Source organism: Hyperolius riggenbachi, chromosome 5 (genome assembly GCF_040937935.1).
Source record: "Hyperolius riggenbachi isolate aHypRig1 chromosome 5, aHypRig1.pri, whole genome shotgun sequence".
In the NCBI taxonomy this organism is placed as follows: domain Eukaryota; kingdom Metazoa; phylum Chordata; class Amphibia; order Anura; family Hyperoliidae; genus Hyperolius; species Hyperolius riggenbachi.
In genome coordinates this window covers 284,889,065-284,914,791 of record NC_090650.1, presented here as the reverse complement: position 1 = coordinate 284,914,791, position 25,727 = coordinate 284,889,065, and the positions used below count along the sequence as shown (strand labels likewise).

General features: G+C 42.3%; 1 protein-coding gene across 4 annotated transcripts in view; it reads left to right on the top strand.

The window, feature by feature from the left end:
* Positions 1-25,727, top strand: part of NFATC1 (nuclear factor of activated T cells 1) — a 282,233-nt gene that overhangs the window by 180,944 nt on the left and 75,562 nt on the right. For 3 of the 4 annotated variants that reach the window (XM_068237039.1, XM_068237037.1, XM_068237038.1), the window contains one exon: positions 6,331-7,020. In XM_068237039.1, coding sequence (XP_068093140.1) covers positions 6,331-7,020 — 690 coding nt within the window. The remainder of the gene's footprint in view (positions 1-6,330; positions 7,021-25,727) is intronic. The other variant, XM_068237040.1, reaches the window with a different exon arrangement.

The following is a 25,727-nucleotide window of genomic DNA, read 5'->3' as shown; positions in this document are numbered from 1 at the left end:
TCAGGTCATTTGGGCATGGGGGTCGTCAGGCGTCTGATAATTATAATTATTGGTAATTGATCGCCCAAGCAGTGAGTTGGGGGCTTGATGTGGGTAAAACCCGATCCGCTACTACATAGGAATTAATGGTTGTAGCTGATCAGCCGATTGGCAACAATTTGTGGTTCTTTGGGCACTGGGGTTACGCAGTTCAATTTAGGCACTTAGAAGTAGAGGTTAGGCATTAGGTGGGGGTGTTTAGTTTAGACACTAAGGGGGGGGGGGGGTGTAGCGTAAGGCATTAGGTAGGGGGGTCCAGTTTAGGCACTTAGGAGGGAGGGTTCTGAACTTTACGCTTTATTGAACGACCCGCCACAGTCCTTCCAGCATAGCTATGTAACGAGATGGAAGTCTGACCTGAAGGGGACTAAATCTAAGGATGAATGGGAGGAGGCCTGGGAGGCAATATCTAAAGTTTCCCTCAATTTAGTTATGTTGAACATCCTGTAAAGTTCTTATGCGTGGGTATTTGGTGCCAGCCAGGCTTTCACACTTGTCTGACATGGATATGGCCTTTGTTTCAGGGGTTGTGGTGTGAAGGGAGATATGCTACACATTTTTTGGACATGCTCAGTGCTTTCCAGATTTTGGTCCAGGATATATAGACTGCTCCAAGCATTGCTTAATAAAACAGTCCCGAAAGACCCTTGGTCTACTTTGCAAGATACAATCTTTGACTAAATCCCAGAGAGCTTTAGTTCATTTTATCTTTGTGGCAGCAATGCAGACAATTGCTCAAGCCTTGAAGACCCAGTTTGTTTCTTTTGAGCAAGTTAGAAACAGAGGCACGGCCTTTATGGTCCAAGAACAGAGGGCCAGTATATTGGATGATAGAATTAAGTTCCATAAAACTTGGGACCCTTGGTGGCTGCATGTGGGCCCATTATAAGTAATGTCTTACTTGTAGGTCCTCCGGTTTTGTCCTTGTTGCAGCTTGATTTTCTTTCTGTCAATTTGTTTGTTTCTCTCCCTCTTTTTTTCTTTCTTTTTTGCATCTATTTGTCTTTCTTTTTTCTCTTTTTTTTTTCCTCTCTCCCTTTCCTTGGTGAGGCTGCCTGCTTTTTCCTGGTGGATGCTTCTCCAGGGTTCCCCTACTGGGCACGGCCACCGAGATATGTATATGGCTGATGCTTGGAACTAGACTAGTAGGAGGTCACTATAGTGACACTCTGTGATTGTGAAGCCTATGGCGAGACTAATATGACATCATGACTACCTGATATCTTTCTCATTCCCTGTGCTTTGCCCTTTTACTATTCAAATTTCATTTTACAAATGTTTGTAATTAACTTTATGAAGATGTAATTAAAAAATTTAAAACAGAATGGAGGGTTCAATTGTGAATGGGTGTTGGGAACTGCACAATAAAATATCAGTAAACGAATTAACAATATGTTACTACAAGTGGCGCCCCAACTGAAGCAGTGCCAATGCAATACATAGTCTAATGCAATACATAGTCTTCTTTCTCCCCTACTCTTTTCACTTCTGCAAATGAAAATGTATCTTCCTAATGAAAATAGAACCACATGTCACAAACTGCAACCTTTCATATGTCAGGACCCAAATCCTCCCAGAGATCCCATATAAAATTTATACTTGGTGTCTTTGCAACAATAGGGCTGGCTGTTTAACTTTCAGTCAGACGTTTGGCTCATCAGGGTATCTGAACTTGCTTACTGCTGTAGAACTCTACTGCTGAACTGTGTTCCAATCTCTGCCAGACATACAATGAGAGGCCTGCATGACCATTCAAATGATTGACTAACAACACAGACATGTTAATGTGTGACATAAGAAGGTCACTAGAGAAATGTCTTTCTTAAACCAGGAAAGTTGAGTACAGACTCAGTCAACACTGCCTCACAACTCTGACATTTCACATTAGTCTGACCTTCCTGTAACATATATTTCAGGCTCGTAATTGCAGAGCCGTGGAAACAGTGAGGGCATAAATGTAACAACTACTGACATCCTTTCGATGAACTAGACCTTGCTCTCAATAGGGAATATCTCGAGTTTTACTTTTTATGGTGTCAACACTTGGCTATTTTGCACATCTCAGCATATGTTTTTGAGATTTACTGTTTATATCTGTAAGGACCCGAGAAGAGGAAATTGTTATGGTCATTGGAACTGCTTATTTAGCATAAAGGAATATCACATTTAAAATAGAAGTGACCCTATATTGAAAACACCGGTAACCAATTTTGTTTACGGTTGCAAGTTTCCTGACTGTTGCACAATAGTTCACGTTCAAAGTAGCCATATTTGTACATACTCTGTTTATGTATAGATCAGTATGTTGCCTTTTTGGCAGAGATATGATAATTTCAGTTGTTGAATGATCAGTTTTGTTTAAGGGGTATCTGAGCTGACATGTAACATAATGAGATAAACATGTGTAACTACAGTCCCTATTCTAAGAACTCGAATGCCAGATTGCAATTTTCTGAAAAATAATCCTGAGGTTGTCTCCTCTGATCTAGCTGTAGATTTATTAATCACCTCATTGCGGCCAGGCTGGTAGACCTGGATGTGACGCCATACGTTGCTTGTTTTGTAATAAGCATGTGCTTTACATTTAATGCCGTTTGAGACAATGATCCTTCATTCCTACTTTTGCTTTTGATTAGCATATGTGAGTACAGGCAGCGACAAATTTTGGCTTTGTGAGATGTCTACGGCAGCACACAAAAACTATCCTAGCCTCTGATAATTTGAAACTGGTTAATTCTTTGGGATAACTTGCCAAACAAAGGCAAAATTAGTTCTATTATGATTGATTTAAAAAAGAGCCAACATATTCTGTGGCAATGTACAGAGTAAGAAACCAATGCAGAGGACATAATAATGGTATACACCAAATATTAACACTGGTACAAAATGTACAAACAAATTTAATGACACAAAAAGTATAACAAATTCCAAAACACAAACGGGTGAGAGAGCCCTGCCTTTGCAAGCTTTCAATCTAAAGGAATCTGGAGGATACAAGAAGTGGGGTGGTATACAATATGTATACCTAGAGGTAGTGTGTTTTTAGATTATCTAGTAAGGAGAACAACTTGGCCAGAGGTTAAAGAGGGAATGGCCTAAGTTAGAGCATATGTTTATTGAAAAAAAGTAAGTTTTCAGGAAACGCTTAAAGATTTTAAAGGTTAGAGAGTGACAGATGTGTTTTGGAAGGGGACTCCAGAGGAGGGGTGAGGCATGTTAGAAATCTTGTATACGTGAATGTGAGGAGGTAATTCTAGAGGAGGAAAGAAGAAGCAAATCTGAGATTACAGTTTGGTTGTTATCTGGAAACTAGTGACGATATGTACAAGGGAGAGATGAGATTGTGGAGAGCTTTGTAGGTTAGGGTTAAGAGTTTGAAATGGATCCTTTGGTTAATTGGCAGTCAATGAAGAGCTTGACATAGAGGAGCAGCAGGGGAGGAGCAGAAGAAAGATGAAAGAGACGAGCAGCTGAGTTCAGTACCTTGCCTTGAGAAGAACTGGAGAACTTTTTGCCAGTCTCTGTTGTAAAGCAATATAAAAACCCTTGATTGACTGCTATTTATAATACGTTGGTGAAATAACTTGATAGACACCATGCCACCATAATATGTTGCTATTTAGAACTGTGCAGAACCTCCAAATTACTTTTCATTATATCACAGGTTATTTAATTAGTGTTACTACCAAAATAGAGAAGGTGCAACCAAGACAACCTAACCACTTGTCACTCTACCAAAATGAAGCACAAATGATCACACCATAGTGAAAGAACACTGTACAGTTTTAGGACACTCCCAGCCTTGCCCTAATCCTGCTTATCGCACTGATCCAACTACTTGTGAAGGGAGGATTTGAACATGATGTCACAGGAAACTGAGGACAGAATATAAAAAAAACTGATGAACAGGTATGGATCACATAACTCCAACTTTAAACTTGAGAACCCTTATTTTATAAAGAGACAAATCTGCTACCAGTGGGGTAAGATCAATTTGCTTTTGACTGTGACAAAGTGGGTGATCTTGATGCTAGGAACACAGAGAAAGGATGTATACAAATGTACAAAAAGAGACCTGCGTCCAGTATTTTGTGAATCACTGACCCAGAGCAAGCATCAGGTGTTCTGACTGCACTCTAACTTCACTGCCTGCATGCTCATTGCAGATGGCACAAAAGATACTAAAGCCAAGTGATCAGCATGACAAACAAGGAACTAGCATACTTTAAAGGACAGCATAAGCGAGAGGGATATGGAGGCTTCAGGCTGATCAGTCCCTCGCCATCTTCCCAGGTCGCCAAAGGGGAGGCACGCGCGCGGCTACACTGTGCCTGCACCGTCTGGAACTGGGTAGCAGAAATACCGGGCTGCCTAGCGGATAATCCAGGCGGCCTGGGAAGATGGTGAGGGACTAATCAGCCTGAAGGGGGCTGGAGGAAGCCCAAGGTATGTATATCTTTTCTCATTTGTCTTAGGTTTCCATTAAAAGGTATTGGTTAGAGTTCAGCTTTGGGAAAGGGAAAAGGTAAGTTGGGCCCTGGTCACTTTGAGGGATAAAGTAAGTATGTTAAGATTAACTAGGGGACCACCGCTATGAATAGGGTAAGGTCAGCATGAGGGGTGGAGATAATATTAATTTAGTTATGGTCTGAGGATTACTGTCTGCCTAAGGTAATAATGGCTTTACTTCTTTTCAGTTTAGTGGAGTAATTAGTGGAAGTATTGTTGTGCTTGAGTCACACACCTGCAGCAAGCATGCAGCCAGTGGAGTCAGACCAGAGCTAGAGCATCTGATCTGCATGCCCATTCTGGGCCGGTGACTTATAGTATTAGAGGTAACTTGCATCATTTACAAAGATGGCAGCCTCCGTATTACTCTCACTTAAAGTTTTCTTCACACTTCAAGTTCCCCCCAAAGAAAAAAAAATAGTTGGCCATTTAGAACACCTGGAATAAACATGTAGTTATTGGAAGCTCAGAACCTAGGCTGCATGTATGTTTTGTGCTGGTGGTATTTGACATCTACAGTGTCTGGAGGGCTGCTCTTCCAACATTCTATCTATGCCTGCATTGGATCGAATTTTTAGACATTCAGGGCATGCCATATTTTGGAACCTGAGAGCTGAAGCTGGGCACTGACATAGCATTAGTACTGTGCTATGCACCCCGCACAAGGGTAATCTGAGGATCCAGCGATCACCAGAGCCCAAATTACATCTCCCTCGGAGTTGCTATAACTTGGAGGGGAATAGTATTTAATACCGGTGGGCATTTGAGCGGCAGCAGGGAGAGCTGTCGTTCAGCTCACTCTGCGCCCAGCTCACCGGCAGCGCAATAATACGTACCCTTCCTAAAGTATGTAAAAAAAAAAAGTCTGTTGACCCCGCCCCTGCTTAAGAGACAAAGTGATCAATTGGCTTAGCACTATTTCCATGAAATAAGGGCAATTCAGGGATTCTCCCACCCGGCCCCCTCCCACATAGAGACAGCATGCGCATACCTGCTTGCTGAGCATGTATATCTGTTCAAAAGTTATTTTAAATGAAAATCAGTAATCAAATTGTCCTTTGTGTGTTTGACTAAAATGTAATGTCTGCAACTGGCTTTAGCTTATCATTTTGCAACATATCATTTTATCTAGGTACTGAGCTCACACAGGGTCAGGTAGATGTTTGGAAATATAATCTGGTATTATGGTAGTGTGGACTAAACAAAATACTTTGGTGAGTGCGTCTTTGTTTTCAGTAGCTAGAAAAGAGTTAATCTAAACACGTTCAGCGATGCAAGACAATTACATAATCATCCTAGTTGCTGGTGACATCATAAACCACAGCACTTTTGCTTGTGTATATTTCTTACTTGACTCATTTGAATCTGTTTAGTCTGAATAGGATTTTAGCAAACACACAGACATTTATCAAACCATCCATCGGTAGCAGCAGCATACATCCAAGTTGAATTTTTTGCTTTGATTATTACAAATCCATGGAGCCCTTGGGTCCAAAGCTTCTTCAGCAACATGGCTATTTGCAAATAGATTTTTATAGCACATTAGTGCTGAAGGAGATTCCAAAGAAAATAGTTCTTTTGAATATTAGAACCAGCTGTGACTTTCTTATGCTGATGACTCATACCTTTTTTTTTATTGGGTGGGAGAACGAGGCAAAAGACACACAGAGTCTTATTCAAGACGCTGTTTGTTTTGCAAGGGGTATCCTAGCCACAAGCCAACTTGATCTTACCAAAATGCAACTCATGTTTATTTAATTTTTTTTTCTTCTCTCCTAACAGTTCCAATTATAAAAACAGAGCCCGCTGATGATTACGAGGCAGCGCAAACGTGTGGCCCAGTGAACCAAGGCTTAACTCAACTCACCAAGCCATACTACAGCCAACAGATTTTGATGCCCTCTGATCCTGGTTCGTGCCTTGTGTCTGGCTTCACATCTTGTCAGCAAAGAAACACTGTGATGTCATCTTCTTCCAACTCAAGCCCCAAGCTCCATGACCTATCATCTTCTCCATACAACAAATGCATCTCGAATACTGGTCACTCTCAGCTAGGACTTCAGCAGCCCACTGGAGGTGTCCCCACCATACAGGAAGTGCCGCGGTCTATAGTTGTGCACCCAAGTTCACCCGATCAGTCATCCCACATCATGCTGCAGCCGCAGGTGAGTCTCCATCAGAGCAGTAGCAGTCCCCTTGGTTACCAACAAACAGTCTATCCCAACAGTCCCTCTTCTCCAGTTCCGTCTATTACCCAAGAGCCATCCTATTTGCAGCCCTGCAGTCCAACTCATTCATCAGTAATGGGCCAACCGCAGCACCAACAGCAGAAGGTTCAGAGAAATGAATCTCCAACCACTCAACCTCTGTCACTGCCAGAGTTGCATGAGGACAGTAATCATAATTTGGCCCCTATTCCTGTAACCATCAAGTGTGAGCCTGAGGAATTGGATCAGTTGTACTTGGATGACGGTAAGTGTTCCACAGCTGCTGAGGCATTCATTCCACTATATTGCTGTATCAGTAAGTTCTCTATTAACCAGATGCTTTCAAGAGCCCTCATAAATTAACAGCGAGAAGAAATGGTTCAGAAATGTGTCCATTTAGAATTAATAAAAATAAGAAAAGGGAATTGAAAATGTTCCTAATGTAGCTTTTCTCATACTGTGTATTTTAAGCATTAAGTGCCATTCGTAACCACAGAGGTAGCTTAACCACCAATTGCTACACAAAAGTAATTGCTACCATATGCTCTTAGCTCACGCAGGTGATTTGATAAGTCTGAGTGGAAGTACAATAAAATGTCTAGCAGTGCACCGTCTAGCTGTACACTGCAAATCCCTCTAACAGTAAAAATCTGCCACATCAATCTGAAGCAACTGAATTTCTCGCTGTATTTTACTTATTCCATAATACATCAAAAAGAAAAATCTTGCATTATTACGTGGTGAAGGAATTACCTCTCTTTTATGGAATACTTGAGACCGACAACAGTTCAGCTCAGTATTGTCAATTCATTTGTAAGACTTTGATAAAGGGACATGATACTACACACAGGAGCAGCTGCATGTCAGACCCTTGCAGAGCTGCTAGGGTCACTCCCTGCAGATGGCGTTTTAAGAGGGTTTCCGCTGTGAAAACAGTACTGAACTTTATTTCTCCCATGTTCGGTGAATTGTTTTTTTCCCAGTGGCAAATTGAAGTGGTGTTATTAAGTGCAGAGGAAATTAAAAATAGTGATTTCTCGGCACATGACTAAATGAGCACACCTTTATATAAATCACAAGCTTAGTAGTTGTATGGAAAGACTGCATAGCCGGCAGTCTTTGTTTGTATTTGCTCAATATTCCAACCAGCAAGATGCAATGGTGCCCCTTTAGGGTCATATTTTAACAGTCATGATAGAATTGCAGGTCCCTACAGCAATGTCTCAAATTTATGATGGGAAATCGTCCCAAGATTCTGCCGGGGGGCTTTTAAATTTTAGTGTCATACAGTAGGGTTGGAATTTATGTTGGTCAGTAAGCTGGTTTATTTTTTTCCAGGAAAAACATCTACCCATGAGATTTCAAATCTGAATTGTGTCTAGCTCTTCATTTTTTAAGGGAGTCTTCAGACACCAATACATATATATAAGATTAAGGTCATATCAATTTTGCCTATTTCAGTGAGCTTGAGAGACAACTGGCCACATACAAATCTCTGCAGTTAACCCAGCCAATGGGAGGAATCTTGTACAGGATCTTCTCAGAAAAATTAGCATAATGTGATAAAGTTCATTATTTTCTGTAATGTACTGATAAACATTAGACTTTCATATATTTTAGATTCAAATACACACAACTGAAGTAGTTCAAGCCTTTTATTGTTTTAATATTGATGATTTTGGCATACAGCTCATGAAAACCCAAAATTCCTATCTCAAAAAATTAGCATACTTCATCCGACGAATAAAAGAAAAGTGTTTTTAAAACAAAAAAAGTCAACCTTCAAATAATTATGTTCAGTTATGCACTCAATACTTGGTCAGGAATCCTTTTGCAGAAATGACTGCTTCAATGCGGCGTGGCATGGAGGCAATCAGCCTGTGGCACTGCAAAATGATTCCCGACCAAGTATTGAGTGCATAACTGAACATAATTATTTGAAGGCTGACTTCTTTTGTTTTAAAAACACTTTTCTTTTATTGTTTGGATGAAATATGCTAATTTTTTGAGATAGGAAATTTGGGTTTTCATGAGCTGTATGCCAAAATCATCAATATTAAAACAATAAAAGGCTTGAACTACTTCAGTTATGTGTATTTGAATCTAAAATATACGAAAATCTAATGTTTATCAGTACATTACAGAAAATAATGAACTTTATCACAATATGCTATTTTTTTGAGAAGATCCTGTATATGAACAGATATGCATCCTTGTCTCATACATGCATACATGGCCGGGACAAGGTTTTCCAAAAGGGAGAGATTCAAAATTGTGCCTGACCCAGTATAGGTAGCCAGATATGGCCACAATATTAGGTAGCCCACCTCTCCAGTGTAACTAGACAGGTATCCCCCCTTCCCAGTATAGCTACCTTAACCACTTGAGGACCGCGGTGTTAAACCCCCCTAGTGACCAGGCCTTTTTTTATAAATTGGGCCACTGCAGCTTTAAGGCCTTACTGCAGGGCCGCACAACTCAGCACACAAGTGAATTCAGGTACACTGCAGAAACACACACCACTCGGCACTCAGTATTACATCTTGAGGAGGAACAGAAAAAGCAGCCTGCATATGTCTCTTATAAAGGCACAAATCTTCACCTCAAAGCATTCCTGTAAAGCAGCGTATAAACAAAAGCCAAAGGACATGCAACCGGTGCAAATCACTAGAAGGAAGTTAGCATACATACAGTACATCAAAATGAGCCGGGCAACTGTCACCTTGATCCGCTTTTATTTCATCTTCATGCCAAACATGATACATGCATATTCGTAGCTCTTGGTTATGTCAAACCTGTTCCAGGTGTCTGTGCTGAGGTGTGTCAGGGTTCGGGTGACCAGGGTGGGGGGACTGCACTACGCCGTTTCGCGCCTGACTGGCGCTTGTTCACGTGCTCGTGTCCATATCATGTTTGGCATGAAGATGAAATAAAAGTTCAAACTGTCAAGGTGACAGTTGCCCGGCTCGTTTTGATGTACTGTACACAAGTGATTCCCCCCTTCTCACCACCAACAGAGCTCTCTATTGGTGGCGTCTGATCGCTTCCCCAATGTTTTTTTTTTTTTTTACAAATATGTTTCTTATTTTTTTTTTGTCCATAATAATGTATATTTTTCTTATTTTTACCACCCTCCCTCTCCCTGTCAGCCTATCACAGCGTTCACAGCTGAAGCCTATCACCACCGATCGCTTCTGTGTTCGTGATCGCAGCACAGAACAGCCTTATTAGACGGCAGTTTCGCCATCTATCAGTCTCCGAGCAGCGATTGGTCAGCAAGCAGTTAATGTGCCCTCAGTATTAGGTAGCCCCCAACCCAGCATAGGTAGCTAGATGGGCTGCCAGTATTATGTAGCTCCTCCCCGGCCCAGCATAGATAGCCAGATGTGCCCCCAATATTATGTAGCCCCTGACCCAACACAGATAGCCAGATGTGCCCCCAGTTTTTGGCAGCCCTCCCAACCTAGCATAGATAGCTAGATGTGCCCATGGTATTATCTAGCCCCTCCAATCCAGCATGCCCCTGGTATTATGTAGGCCCTCGGACCCAGCATGGATAGCCAGATATGCCACTCGCGTTATGTGCCTATCCCCGAAACACAGTGTAGATAGCCAGAAGTGCCCCCAGTATAATATAACCCACAACCCAACAGATAGCCAGATGTGCCCCCAGTTTTTGGCAGCCCTCCCAACCTAGCATAGATAGCTAGATGTGCCCATGGTATTATCTAGCCCCTCCAACCCAGCATGCCCCTGGTATTATGTAGGCCCTCGGACCCAGCATGGATAGCCAGATATGCCACTCGCGTTATGTGCCTATCCCCGAAACACAGTGTAGATAGCCAGAAGTGCCCCCAGTATAATATAGCCCACAACCCAACAGATAGCCAGATGTGCCCCCAGTTTTTGGCAGCCCTCCCAACCTAGCATAGATAGCTAGATGTGCCCATGGTATTATCTAGCCCCTCCAACCCAGCATGCCCCTGGTATTATGTAGGCCCTCGGACCCAGCATGGATAGCCAGATATGCCACTCGCGTTATGTGCCTATCCCCGAAACACAGTGTAGATAGCCATATGTGCCCCCAGTATAATATAGCCCACAACCCAACAGATAGCCAGATGTGCCCCCAGTTTTTGGCAGCCCTCCCAACCTAGCATAGGTAGCTAGATTTGCCCATGGTATTATCTAGCCCCTCCATTCCAGCATGCCCCTGGTATTATGTAGGCCTTCAGACCCAGCATGGCTAGCCAGATATGCCACTCGCGTTATGTGCCTATCCCCGAAACATAGTGTAGATAGCCAGAAGTGCCCCCAGTATAATATAGCCCCCAACCCAACATAGATAGCCAGATGTGCCCTCAATTTTTGGCAGCCCCCCCCAACCTAGCATAGATAGCCAGATGTGCCCATGGTATTATCTAGCCCCGCCAACCCAGCATGAATAGGCAGATATGCAACTAGTATTATGTGCCTACCCCCAACTTAGCATAGGTAGCCATATGGGCCCCCAGTATTATGTAGCCCCTCCACCAAGCATTATGTGCCCTCAGTATTATGTAGCCTTCCTGACCCAGCATAGTTAGCCAGATGTTTCCCCAGTATTAGGTAGCCCTCCCCCCTCGCTCTGTCTGCTGTATGTAGAGCAGAGTGCGCTTCTATCAACTCACCTGTCAGCACTTCTAGGATCCCTCTTTAGCCTGTTTGTCACAACATCTTCTCTAGTCTTTATTACTCTCTCCAGTGGTGCATGAAATGAAAGACACCAACAGAGGGAGTCATAGAGTGGAGACACTGCTACAGACAGGCTAAAGAGGGATCCCAGCGGCACAGACAGGTGAGTAGGTACCAGAATGTTGTGCTTTACATATGGCTGGGCGAGGGCACAGACGCACCCTCAGATCTCTGGCACATCCTGAGACTCTGCCCCCTTCCGGCCCTGCAGTTCAGCTTGGCTAATATAGCAGGCTGAGGTTGGGGCTGGTGGAAGGATGGCTTAATTGTTATGACAAGCTGAAGTTGGTACAGGTTACAGTCCACCTTGGTTAGTATGACAGGCAAAAGTTGGGGCTGGTGGACGGCTGGCTTGGTTGGTATGACAGGCTGATGTTGGTACTGGTTATAGTCCAGCTTTGCTAGTAGTTGGGGCTGGTGGCAGGCTGGCTTGGTTGGTATAACAAGCTGAAGTTGGGACTGACGGCATGTATGTTTGGGTGATATTACAGGCTTGGGTCAGGGCTGGTCACAGGCCAGCTTGCTTAGTATAAAGGCTAATATAAGCACTTGCAGCAGACAGGCTTGGTTGGTATTATAGGCTGGGGTGGGAGGCCATCTTTGTTGGTATTATAGACTAAATTTGGATCTGGCAGCAGACCAGCTTGGTTAGTATAACAGGCTGAAGTCAGGGCTGGAGGCAGACAGACCTCATTTGTATTACAAACTTGAGTCAGGGTAGGCAGGTGGGCTTGCCTAGTAAAACAGGCTGGGGTTGGGACTGACAGCAGTCAGGCTTGGTTGGACTTACAGGCTGGGGCTGGACGTGGAAGCAGGCAAGCCTGGTTCCTATAAGAGGTTGGTGGAAATCAGGCATGCTTAGTTGGAATTACAGGCTGTGGTCAGGGCTGTTGTTAGGCAACACAGGAACAAATGCAGGAAGGCACTGGGACAACTACCATAAAGAATCCTTTTTATTGCCAGGAGGAGAACCCGAATATGCATGTCCTGGTGCCCTTTGACTTTTTGATTTGCAGGAACATGTACAGGACTGTATGCTCAAAATTGCCCATTCTTCCACATTGCAGTGAGCCCCGGCCACAGGCATAAGACATAGGCCAGTGGTAGGATCACACAGATGTTGAGGGTAAAATTTGACAAAAATACATTATGGTGATGCTTATTTTCTGTTTCTAGCATAGCAGCTCATGAGCAACCTCTGCTTATACCACATATGCAATTATTGTATAGGAGATATTTTTACATTAAACTGGTTAATAAGTTATCTGTGCTGAAATTCTGTATCTATGCAAAACCCGTGTTCTAGGACATTTAGTAAGAGTTATGCTTAATATTGTGGTTCCTAGTGTTTCTGGGCTACCATGGGCTATCTCGATATTTCTTCAGTAAAAATTGTGAGACAAACACGTTTTCTACTTTATGTTTATTTCTTGAAGACACAAGACAATATTGTTTCTTCCCATAGTCACAACTGCTTTTGAAAAAGCCATTGTTCTTTTCTCCCCATTGCTTTATAATGTTCCAGCAGCCTGAATGAGGTTAAACAGTGTCTGCGTGTAAACAGTAGCTCATGTTACTTGGCCCCATGGGATTTTTCAATCATGAGAACGTGTTGTATGTTGAAGCTGTACAGGCTAAAGCATGTGTTTATGGAGCTAGTAGATTGTGCTCATGTGATCCAAACTCGCTGTGATTGTTATAAATGAATATGGAAATATGAAAGAAAGTCGTCAACATTGAAGTGCAGGGAACTGGTTACCAGGTCAAAGATGACAGGCAGACATTAGCTTGAACAAGGATGGAATGTTAAGTACACCTGGATTGTTCATTTTTATAATGATTTGAGTCACAGGAGATTCCAAATGAAAGATGAAGCATCAATAGCGTCTGCAGAAATACATACAGTATAAAGGTATGTTTACCATTTGGTGCATTTTAGAAATGTGAGAATAGTTGGATGTATGAGTGTCTGCAGCTTCTGGTTGTAATCCATGTCCGGAGCTGTTACTAGTTTCTTCAAAACTACAGTGTTTTCCATTAAGCCAGTTTACATCATCTTGAGTTCATAATCTAACCCAGTGGTTCTCAATTTTTTTGGGTTGAGGAAGCTTTGGTGGCTTTGAAGATGTTTCAAGGCACTTCTAGGCAAAAACAACTACCAAAATGCTGTTACGACCTTTATTAGGCAGCATCCCCTCCCTCCAAGTAGCTAGTGATGTTTATAAGGCATTATACCCACCTCCAAGTGGTCAGTGACACCCCCCTCTCCCAATAAACTAGCATTAGGTAGCATAGGAGTGACGTGGAATGCGACGTGCAACACGAATGGAGCACATCAGCGCCTGGGTAAGTTAACCCCTCCTCAGCCACAGGCAGCCCAAACTCATTTAAAGTTCGATTATGAGTAGCTACGATGACGTAGCTACGAGGTATGAGCAACTCTAGTGCGTACCACCTTCAGCCTTATGACATTAGAGCTGTTAACAGGGAGCTTCTTTCAGGCATGGATCAAGAGCTGCTATGAATGAAATTACATACATGGCCCTCAATGTGGAGCCTTAGGAGGCTAACTTCAGGCTAACTTCACAAAATCATTCTTATCTTTTATAAGAAAAAAAAAGATCCAGGAGTGAGGCTCAAGGAGGCTATGTGAATACCACAGTGATCTGTCCTGGGCTCTGCTACAGTGTTAGAAACTGCGTCATTCCCCTACTTCCTCCCTCTGCACTGCTATAGACTCATTAGGCCTTGGGCCTAGTAAGATCACTTATGAGAACATTTTTGCTACTAAAAACAAGTGATTTCAGGGAATGCGATTCCCTGAATTCAATTGTTTTCAAAAATGCTACAGGCACTGCAATTGCAGTAAACTACAATCACTCCTGTGGCTTTCATTATCCTAGAAAGGACAAATTGTTGCTAAAACAGCTCTAGTGGGCCCCAGGCCTTACAGTGTCCTGCAGAGAAGGAGAGCTCCCAGCATGCACAGCTCTGCATCTGATACCTTGCCTAGGCACCTCATCAGAAAAAACTTGAAGGTGGCTAAGGTGGAATGGCAGCGAGGGACACAGAGGCATCTAGGGACTGGAAGAAGCCCCAGGTAAGGACATCTACTATAATTATATTCTCCTCATGTATCCTTTAAAAACACCCATATTTATATATAATAATAAATAGTTTATATATAATAATAAATAGGGAAGCAATAAGAGTAAATGTTAAAGGCGCTACCACTTTTACCTATAAATAAAGGGAAAACGCACATCATTCAAATCCGTTTTCAAGGGAGCAACACCCTCTTAAGCCCAATCTAGACGATACGATTCTTTATACGATTCAATTTACGATCCGATTAAATCCAACATGTTCGATCGGGATTCAATTCGATTTGCCACTGTAAAACAATGGCAAATCGAATTGAATCGAATCGAATCCTGATCGGACATGTCGGATTTAATCGGATCGTAAATAGAATCGTAATCAAATCGTATAAAGAATCGTATCGTCTAGATTGGGCTTATCACTCATCTACTGTATATACTGGAGCAGGGAAAGTGAACAGCCAATCAAATTTCAGACACTCATTTTAAATGGGAAAATGTAAACAGCAGCCTTTCTTAGACTGTTAAGTACAGGGTTCTCAAAATTGGCCAAAGTTGATCACTGGGTGACTGGGATTAATATTCAGAAAAGTAGGTGGAGCCTACAACAGCCAATCAAAATTCACCTATTGATTTTTCAAGGGGAATATTTACATTTCTGCCATTCTTGCACGACAGATGCCTCAAACCTGCTACAGTTGGTCACAGCTGGTCATTGGGTGACTGGGGTTCTATTTCAGAAGGGGGGTGGAGCCACAGCCAATCAGATTTTTTTGATTGATATACTGCTTGCTTTCTCACATTATTGATGCCAAGGACCCCAAAGCTCACAAACATGGTCATTGAGTGACTGTGTGTCAAGGTTAGAAAAAGTTGCCAGACCCAACAACAACCAAATGCATAACCGAGCAATGCCGGGTCTTCAGCTAGTATACAATAAAATGAGCTGTAACAGCAATAGGGACAAGAGGGCTACAGCTTGCAGACAGACCACAATAGCCACAATGTGCTCCTCTTGCAGAGACATATTCATTTGTTTGTGACTTAAAATAAATGTAGCCTGGCTAAGTGGTAACTCTTTTGTACATATTGCTTTTCAGCCCATTAAAATAATATATATTTGTGAGTGGGATGCTTTATTGCTCCCTAGAAAGATTGTTTTAATGCATAATGTTTGCAGCCCTTTGAAACCCATAATTAACACCCAGCATAAGAACAAAAAAACATAATTTTCACCCAGTTTAGGTTTAAATGCATAAAATATCTGCTAGCATGCTGAGTGATATGATTTAGAGTAGGGACCAGTTCTGAGGAGGAAACCAATGTAAAATGACTTAAAGCGTACCTGAAGTGGGGAGAGATGGTACAATTACATACTTGCCACAGTAGAGGCTTCCCAGTTAATGGTATCCATCGTTTGAGCACTGGATCCCTCTAGACATATTTGATTTTTTTTTCACTATGGGGTATATTCACTAAGTCCAAGTAAACTATACACGTACATATTCTTGGTTGGGTACATAGCATTTAATATTTTTAAAAGCTATCAAACCAAATGCTTGATAGGGTGGCTTCCAAAATATTGTTGTCTTAAAAAACATTAAAGATGCCAATGAATAAATTGTTGAAACCATCAGTCAGACTGATCAGCTAATCCTCTGTTTGATCACTCTTTAATAAACACTATCTCACAGTTCCTGAATGTAAATAACAGTATTTAACAGCTGAGCCCCATTGCTCTGTCATTTGTTATGCCCAGTTAGAGGCTGGAATACTCTGACTATACTCTGAAATACTAATGAAAAAGTCTTAGCATTATGAAGCCAGGAACCAGTTAACAGAGCAGCAGCTATCTCAGCTGAGAGGGCCTTTGAGCTCTGACTGCAATGTTGTTTTCAGAGTAAGTAAAGCGTAAAGCTAAATAAGAGGATAAACATACGTCTCTCATAAGTAAACATGCACCGTTGTGATGCTTTAAAAATGAACATTTATATTCTTTCTTAAGGCCAGTTTATTTAGGCACAGTTCTTGCATCTTACAGTGACCAAATCTGGCATGGTAGTGCCATAGTCATGTAAAGCCAGTCCTATTTGGATGTTTTTGGACACGAGGCACGGATGTCTGCAGTTGCATGGAGACAAGCAACAGTTGAAAGTCTCCAGCAACGATAGTTGTATACAAGCGACGATTGTATTCACGCGGCAACAACCTGTCTGCAACATAGCGGAAACTGTTTCTCAGCAACTTCTGTCGCAGGTTCAATGAACTGTCGGACTCACAAGAGTTGCTAGAAACTAGCATACACACGACTGCACCGACTTGAGACTAGTGACGGTTCCTGCAACAGCTGTTGCCGGCGATTGGCCAAGTCAATCGCCTGGCGACCGCTCTGATTAGCAACAGTTCCCTGCGCGCGCCTCATACACGCAGAGGACCTGTTGCCGCAACATGCGTGCGCCATGTGTTTCCAGCAACAGTTGTAGCCCGTGTGTATGGGCCTTTACTGTCTTACCTTTAACTAAGAATAATGGGCCATAACTGAACCAGGGGCATAACTACAACCTACCAGGCCCCCCATGAAAGATCTGCCGGCTGGGTTCCCAGCTGCCATCTTCCAGCCAACCCCTCCCTCCCTCGGCTGGTAAGGGAGTTTGCTCCTGTCCACAAAGGCAATGCTAAATGCAGAGCAGTGGCACCGGAGTAATACACATTACCTGTTTCTGGTGGTGGGACCAGTCTGCCTCACTCCTCTTCAGTGAAACTCTGTGCTGTGCAGCCAAACACCATGCTTCTCCCATCATGTGACAGGCATCAGGAGCCGCATGGTGATTGTCTGCCATGCGAATGGCTACACTGAAGTGAGGAGGACCTGTCCCGCCGCCAAAAGCAGGTCATGTATAATGTTCCACTGTTGCTCCTCTGCATTTAAGGAGAGGACTCCCTTAGCAATGGTGGGGGTCCCAAGGGCTATTGTTTCACCCCTGGACTGTACCCTTGCTAAGAAATAAAGTACAGCAATACAGCCAAGTGATTAGATCTCTTGCTTTTCATTATCTAAGTTTGAATCATACCAGAGGTTTAACTGCATACATTCTGCATGTTCTGCCTGAGTTTCCATGTGTTTCCTCTTGTGTTTTGGACTTAGTGCCTGTTACACATCCTGTAATTTTCCATCAGATTGACGCGTCAAATCGATTATTGCCGAGAGGTCCGATCTGATTTCCAATCATTTTTCTAAACAATTTTGTATAGAAGTGATCGGAAAATCAATCAGAACCTGTTGGAAATAATCAAATCGATCCATCTATCTGATGGGAAATTGCATGGTGTATACCAGGCATTAAACCTGTAAGTGGGTTAAGTGGTCTCTGACCAAACTGGCCCTACGTTTGATTATACTGATTAGGACATTAGATTGTAAGCTCATTTGGGAAAGGGACAAATGTAAATGGTTCTATGTACTCTCTGTAGTGTTGTGTAATAAGTCTGCTATATGAACTGTGGCTATGAAAAAAAAATTGCATCTGCTCTACTAAAATGCTGCCATGCTGAAGCAAAGCAAAGTTTTCTCAGGGATGTAATGTTACTTGCCTGGCACTTTCACACAAGCCCCAGTGTGTTATCAGATTTTGCTGTTTGGTACCATGTGATAAAACAAAGGTAATGCTGTTTCTCTAGAGAGATTGCATGATGCAAAAGCCACAGTGGTCAAGTCACAAGTGCAGTTCCCATACTAGCAACGCTATCGCTGCAGGACAAGTTGAACCCTTGATTGCCAGCATAGCTGCTCTGATAATGCAGCCATGTGTTGCTTCATAGTAATGGGGGAGAGTATTGTTTCATTTCTAGCAATGCTACTAGTTGAGAATGCATTGCTTATCCTGTCCCTGATTTAGCTATCACACATGTGACAATGCCAAAAACTGAACTCAGAAAGCTAAATGTGCAGTTGTTGATTTTACACTCTTTTCATCCAGTCTTGTGATTCAACCACATGACACAGCCAGCATAAGATGGTCTGTGCCCACATTTTCCTCCGCTCTGTATTGAATTTACACCATCTCGGCAAAGTTCCCCAACCAACCTGCTTATTGGGCTCAGTGGATGAGCAGAAAGTCATTCTCTCTCCTCTTCTGTGTTTACACTCACAGTGCAGCCTGATTGGCTGATCATTGATTGGCTGTGCATCTTTCCCCTCCCAGTAGGGTGCAGAGTGTGCAGGAGATTGCATGAAAAATATATAAAGATAGATTCATGCATTTATTCTAGTTGCGTATAAATACATTTAGTAATGAAATATTATTTTGTATTTGTCTGCTTCTGTGCAGTAAGGCTGCATACGGGGCCGGGCAGAGGCGAGAGAGGCACCAGCCTCAGGGCACAGTGAAGGAGGGGGCGCATAACCCACTCAGCTATCATTTGAAGCAGAGAGAAATAAGATACGGGTATACATGGCAGCGATTGCAAGCCAGATAACTAGAGATTAAGGTGTTTGGGGGATTAGGGGCCCGGGGGCACCTCTTAGTCTAACAGCAATCAGTGTGTGACGGCTGGGGTGGGAGGGATGGAGGGACGCACTTTGGTGTCTCAGCCTTGAGTGCTGGAGGACCTTGTCCCAATTCTGGGCCTGCATATAGCTAAACAATCCTACTGTCCCTCTGCACTGCTGCTTCTCCATGTACATGTCTTCAAGGGCCTTTTACAACACTGTCCATTGCCAGCATATCCCCATGTTGCTATGCTGTATGGCTGCCAGCTCTAAAACCCATTGCCTGGACACCAGTTATAAAATTGGAAATGGTATCATGTAGGGGAAGGGAGCAGGCTGCTGTTTTTTCATGTGGAGAAGCACAACACTTCAACTCGGCCACTTCTGCTGCTCCAGCACTCCTGAAAAAAAGGGTGGAGCTAAAGTAGTCACTGTTATTAGTTAAATATTTTTTTCACAGGTTATTTTGTTTTTTTTACACAGCCTGCTTTCTTGCAGCAAGCAGGTAAACAGGAAGAATATAGGTACTCTTTAAAGGTATCCTGCATATGTCTTGATTAATAGAAATTGTGGCAGAGCTGAAACATTTTTAATGGAATCTTAAATATATCTTTACAGAATCAGCACTGTTAATTGAACTTGCTTTCTAAAACATTACTTGGCCAGTCCTCTTAAGTCCTTAAATCCTATATGTCACCGGCGTCACCGCACTCTCTGAGATGTTTGCAGTCCTAAATCCATGTTTTGAACAGAGGCCCAAAAACTGTATTCTGGGTAAAACTAATTTACTGCAAATGGTTTCTAATATTTCTCTATCTCCCCTCTCGCCTATGCGTTTTATACATTTCATTTCCACAAGGAAAAAAGTAAGCTTGAAAATTTATAACCCTGAAAAAGTCTGGAATGAGCACAGCAAAAATCAGTAGTGTAGGCAGCACATTTACCTCATATATATATATATATATATATATATATATATATATATATATATATATATATATATATATATATATATATATATATATATATATATATATATATATATATATATATATATATAGCATTCATAGGCCAATGTTGGTCACTTCCTGCTTGCTTATTTTAATATCACTGCATCATGTAGTCTTTATGAAGTCCAAAGGTCAATGCAATATATATTAATGAAGTTGTAACATATATAATGAACGTATTTGTGTGTCAGATATTTATCCAACCTTTATCCAAATTAGCTGCACATACAAAGCTTTATAGAGAACACTGACTGTTACATGAGTCCCACAGCTAAGTCCTGTGCCAGATTTGAGGGAAAGCCAATTAGCCGACCGACATATTTTTGGGTTGTGGGAGGAAACTGAAATGCCTGGACAAACCCATCCATACAAACATAGAGGGAGAGCATAGATACTCCATGCAAAAAAAAAAAGGAACTAAGGGTTTTTACCATCAAAAACACCTGTCTACATTGAAATGTAATATTTATCTGCATCTGTCTATCTTTTAAAATTAGGAAGCATACTGATAAAGTACTGTAACTGGCTTTAACCTAAATTGGTCCTACTGTGTGTGCACATGCAGATGACTTTGTGCAGGACGATAGTCTGTAAGCTCCTTCAAGACAAGACAAATAACATCTAGATTGCATTTTTCTCCTGGTGGACTCAACACAAAAACTGCAGCCACTAGGGCGCGCTCTATAGGCAGTAGCAGTGTTAGGGAGTCTAGCCCAAGCACTCCTTATTGAATAGGTGCTGGCTTACTGAACATGTTCTCTTTAAACTGTTGCAAAAAATAGAATGGTATAAAAAAGTACTGATAAATTGCATACCTTTAGTATAGACACAAGTGAGTTTGGCGCAAGCTGATCCCGATAGTAATGATATTGTTATTATTGCATTACCAATATTGTACTATCTAGCCCCTATACTGTACTTTATGACAAACTCAACTTGCGGCCACCCCCTAACCTATCCTTTTACATTTACCCTCCTATATCAGTATACCTGACGCTAACCTTCATATTGATATGCTTAACCCTAGCCCTCCTACTGATATGCCTAACCCTATCCTTTCTACCGATAAGCCTAAAGGTGGCCACACACCATACAATTTTTTAAATATCTGTTCAATTTAGGAATTGTAATCTATTTTTCTGACTGATTGTAACATTTCAAAAATATGACCAATGTACCCAACACGTACCTAACACACACCATACAATCTTTAGAAAGATTGAAGAAAACATTCTGGATTGATAAAAATCGAAGAAAACGGGAAATCCGATCAGATTTTTCAGTCGAATAAAAAAAAAGCTTTCGTTTTTTTCGGGAGATCCGATCGTTTTTATCGAATTACTGTAAAATCGGATCATTTTATTGTATCTTGTGTGGCCACCTTAACACTTACCATCCTAGTGACTCAACTAACACTAAGGGCCTGATTCACAAAGCGGTGATAACTCAGTTATCACGCCTAAAAGACTTAAGGCGTGATAACCTTTGCACCGCTGAGTTAGCACCGTTTTGTGCTGGTTATCGCGCGCAAAGTCCCGCGCGCTAAGTTTTGCGCGCGCAATAGGCTTTAATGGGCGCATCGTGCGCACTGCACTGTGCGCCGAGCGATTGAGCGCGCAGAACTTGGCGCACGGGAATTTCGCGCGAGTTTCATTTTATCACGCCTAAACTGAGTTTAGGCATGATAAAGGGCTTTTCACAGGCGTGCAAACACTTTGCACCACTTTGTGAATCAGGCCCTAAAGGTGGCCACACACGATACAATAAAATGATCCGATTTTACGGCAATTTGATAAAAACGATCGGATCTGCCGAAAAAATCGAAAGCTTTTCTTTCATTTCCCGTTTTTTTTCGATTTTTATCTATCTGGAATGCCAGATATTTTTCTTCAATTTCTCTGAAGATTGTATGGTGTGGGTTAGATTGTCAATTTATTAATAAACACACCAAGCAATTTTCTCATAGTTTCCAATCATTTTTGTGTGTGGTACATTGGTCATATTTTCGAAATATTACAATCCGTCAGAAAAATGTATTGCAATACTTAAATTGAACAGATATTTAAAAAATTGTATGGTGTGGCCACCTTAACTGAAACACCCTACTTACCGATCATTCACACTGCTTACTGATTACATACGCTGCTTACTACTGCCTCCCAATACTTGTGCCACTTGCAAACACTTACTGATACCCACACTAAACTGAAATACCCTTGTGCAGCTTGCCAAACACTTGCACCACTAACTGCTGCTGGTAGAAAACTCAGGAGAACAGTTAATATGTGTCTCAGTGCTTTATGTATGCAAGTGAATCAGATGAACTGCAGTCAAATACAGCCCTGACACTCCTGAAAAGTAAGCAGAAACAAAACACTTTTATTTGGATGTGCAAACTGTCCTGATAGCAAGAGAGTGCTGAACAACGTGAAAGCTATTCATTTATTTTTTTGTTAGGAGCTGAATAAACCAGATTTGACATTATACTGATATGGTTGCTGTGCACAATTCGGAGTTTGAAATTGCACACCTTACAATGAAAATGAGAACATGAGACACCAGGACAGTCCTATATACCATTACTACTATTAATTGTCTGCAATTAATTGTCTCATGCGGGGTTTTTTTTGGTTCAGGTTTACTTTATGGTGGATTTATATGGTCATATCCATTTTAGACAGATTGAGCAACCTTCTTAGGCAGTACTCCACCTGCGTATTATTTTAAAAACTGGTTACAAACCATGCTATGGAAAAAAAATCTCAAAATAGGAGATGAGATCAGCAAGAGCACAAATGCAGTTTCCTGTTTTTAGTCCTCTCTGTGATTGGATCTTAAGCCTGGTCTACACGGAGCGATCCTGCGGCTCGATTAGCCGCCGGTTTGACTCTTTCGCATCCCCGCGCGAACCCGCCACGTCCCCGCTTGTCCGCGCGTGCGTCGGATTCGATACCCCATCGTCCCCGCCGACGCCGCTTAACTTCCGCTCAATTCCCCGCTATTGTCCTCTTGCAGGGAACGAGCGGGGAATCGGCTGCGGCGAGATCAGACCTGTCGGATCTTATCAATCAAGCCGCATCAGCGGCTCGATTGATAAGACACATCGTGCTGTGTAGACCCGGCTTAGCAGTGATCATGAGATGTAAGGTCCAAGATTTCTGTGAGGCCTGCTGTATTCTCCACCTTCGTTTCAGTCCCTATGCCCCAATCTACCTCCACAATCTTCACCGTGTATGGCACGTCCCTGCTTGAACAGGAGACAGGTAGCATCTATCTGACTTCGCTTACACCTAGGCCTTAGTGTGCAAGGTACAGAGACAAGGTATAGAGATGGAGGAGGGAGATCAGGCGAGCCAAAGGTCCTACACTGGAGTTAAAACATGTTAAGAGGATAATCCAAAATCGTAGTCCAGGTACACGCAGAAGGTCAGTCCAGGCAGCAATCAGGGTAGTCAAATCTAGGCAAGGGTCAATACAGGCAGCTGACAAGAATGGTCAGGTAACAGGCAAAATGTTTAAAAGCTAGGCAATAAAACAATAGAATTCAAAGCACAAACAGGAAGCACCCAGCAAATAGTCAAGCTATCCCTATCATGGGCAACTGCACAGCTGACACTACTGGCTTAAATATTAAATCTTCTCTAATCAGTGGCCGGCCACACTCCCATTCACCAATCACGCAAATCCCCTGCCTTAGTGTCAGCTGACCAATCATGTCAGCTGACACTAATGCCTCTGTCTCCTAGTAATGTAGGACAAACTCCTGATCAGGTGCGTTCGCCCCGCTGGTGGGGTTGCTATGCGCAAGCGAGGACCCGTACATACCCGGAACCAGGAGCAAGCCACCTCTCGCGAGAGACAGCCGCTCCATAGGATCACGCAGGTGAATCCTTGACAATTTCATCTGTCAAAATGACAGATAACGTTCTGACTGACATTGTGTAACTATCTTTTAAAGAAAAACTGTTAACAATTGCAGAAGGCCGATGTACAACAATACTCGTGCATTTTGAAAGACCGTCATGATGGATTAAATCGGACCAACTCGTTCAATGACCCCATGCGTACAGATCTTTAAACAATTTTTCTGATAAAGTCTATGAAACTTCCCCCTGCATCCTTCTTCGTTGAATGATCCTATCGCTGGTAATCTTGTGGTGTATTGCTGTTGTCCACATCCTGTCGATAAAATCTTTAGAATAAAGAATGAGGAAGCTTCTTTCATCAGCAGTTTCCAGTGATTCAGTCTTGCAGTGGGTACTTAGCGTAACTCATAACAACTGGCACCAGAAGTGTATTGCATGAAGTGGACTGGGTAGGGGCAAGGGCCTTTTCTGCAGGTTAGGTAGGTAGTATATATTAGGCTTATTTTTCCAATTCGGAAAAAATATTTTCAGGGTTAGGAATTTATAGAAATCATAAACACTGCTGTGAGTTAAGTGAGAAGTATAGGAAAAACACACCGTATGACGGAGCGCTGTCACTGTCAGCCTCACCACATGTTGCTACATGAGACAGTTCTTTTGTAGATGGGAAATACTGACTGTGAGGCATTGAAAACAGCACAAGTATCTTTTGTGCAGCAGGCATTCTTTTGTCCGTTGTCTTTAGGCAGCACAATTGCAAGGTTCAGCCTGAGGTTGACACAATTATGTGTTTTGAAAGCCCATGTGAGCACTCCAGTTTCCAGTAGTCAGTATGTCATTACAGCAATGTACAGGTAGTTTACAGAGCTCAGGACTATTGTCTCCCCGGCTGTCTGGATAGCAAACTTTTCTACTTCCTCTTCTGCACAACCTAACCAGCCTTGGATGGAAGGAAAAAATAGAGGTTTTCCTCATGGAAAGTTTGAGTAATCTGGCTCAGTGCCTGACTGTAGGGCCCTCCACGTTTTCTAACGATGATTGAGAGAGGACACGTTGTGATGAAACATGCTGACTTGCTAACATTTGAGATGCAGCTTTAGATTTGATGAGTAGAAAAATAAATAAATAAGGGATCAGAATAATTCATCAGGGTCAGATCTTTAATGGGTTTAAATGTTTACCCCGCGAGACAGAGAGCATTAAAACAATTCAGACCGCCAGGATATCATGCTTGCCTCTCCCCATTTAACCTGTGCCCCTTCCCCTGAACATCTCTCTAAGGGCTCACATTGGAGATGGGTCTGCGGGGCTTAATTGACAAGGGCAGGTGGCTCACACATTTGCAAGCCAATGACGTGCTCTAAATACATTACTGCCGTGAACTTTACCGCTACTTAACTGCATTTTGCAGACATGAGGCTGGCAAGGTTCATGTTAAGCTTGCAGTTGATTGAAAAAATCATGTTGTTTTGAAAACATTGCTATTTGTAAAACAAACACTTTAAAACGTGCATTTAATTACAGCGAAAAACACAAACACACACACACCACATATATTTTAAAAGTGAAAAAGAAGATATTCTTTCACTTCTACCCACCCTTCCATACCTACTACCCATATTTCTAAACCCAGTCCAATACCCCCTCCCCCATCCCCAAATCTCAGTTTGTTTACCATTGATTACTGTCGATTGCGTATGTAGCTACACTGAATGTAGCTTCTAGTGGCAGCTGCTGTCGTGGTTATGCGTCCCCCTAGGGGCACAAAACAG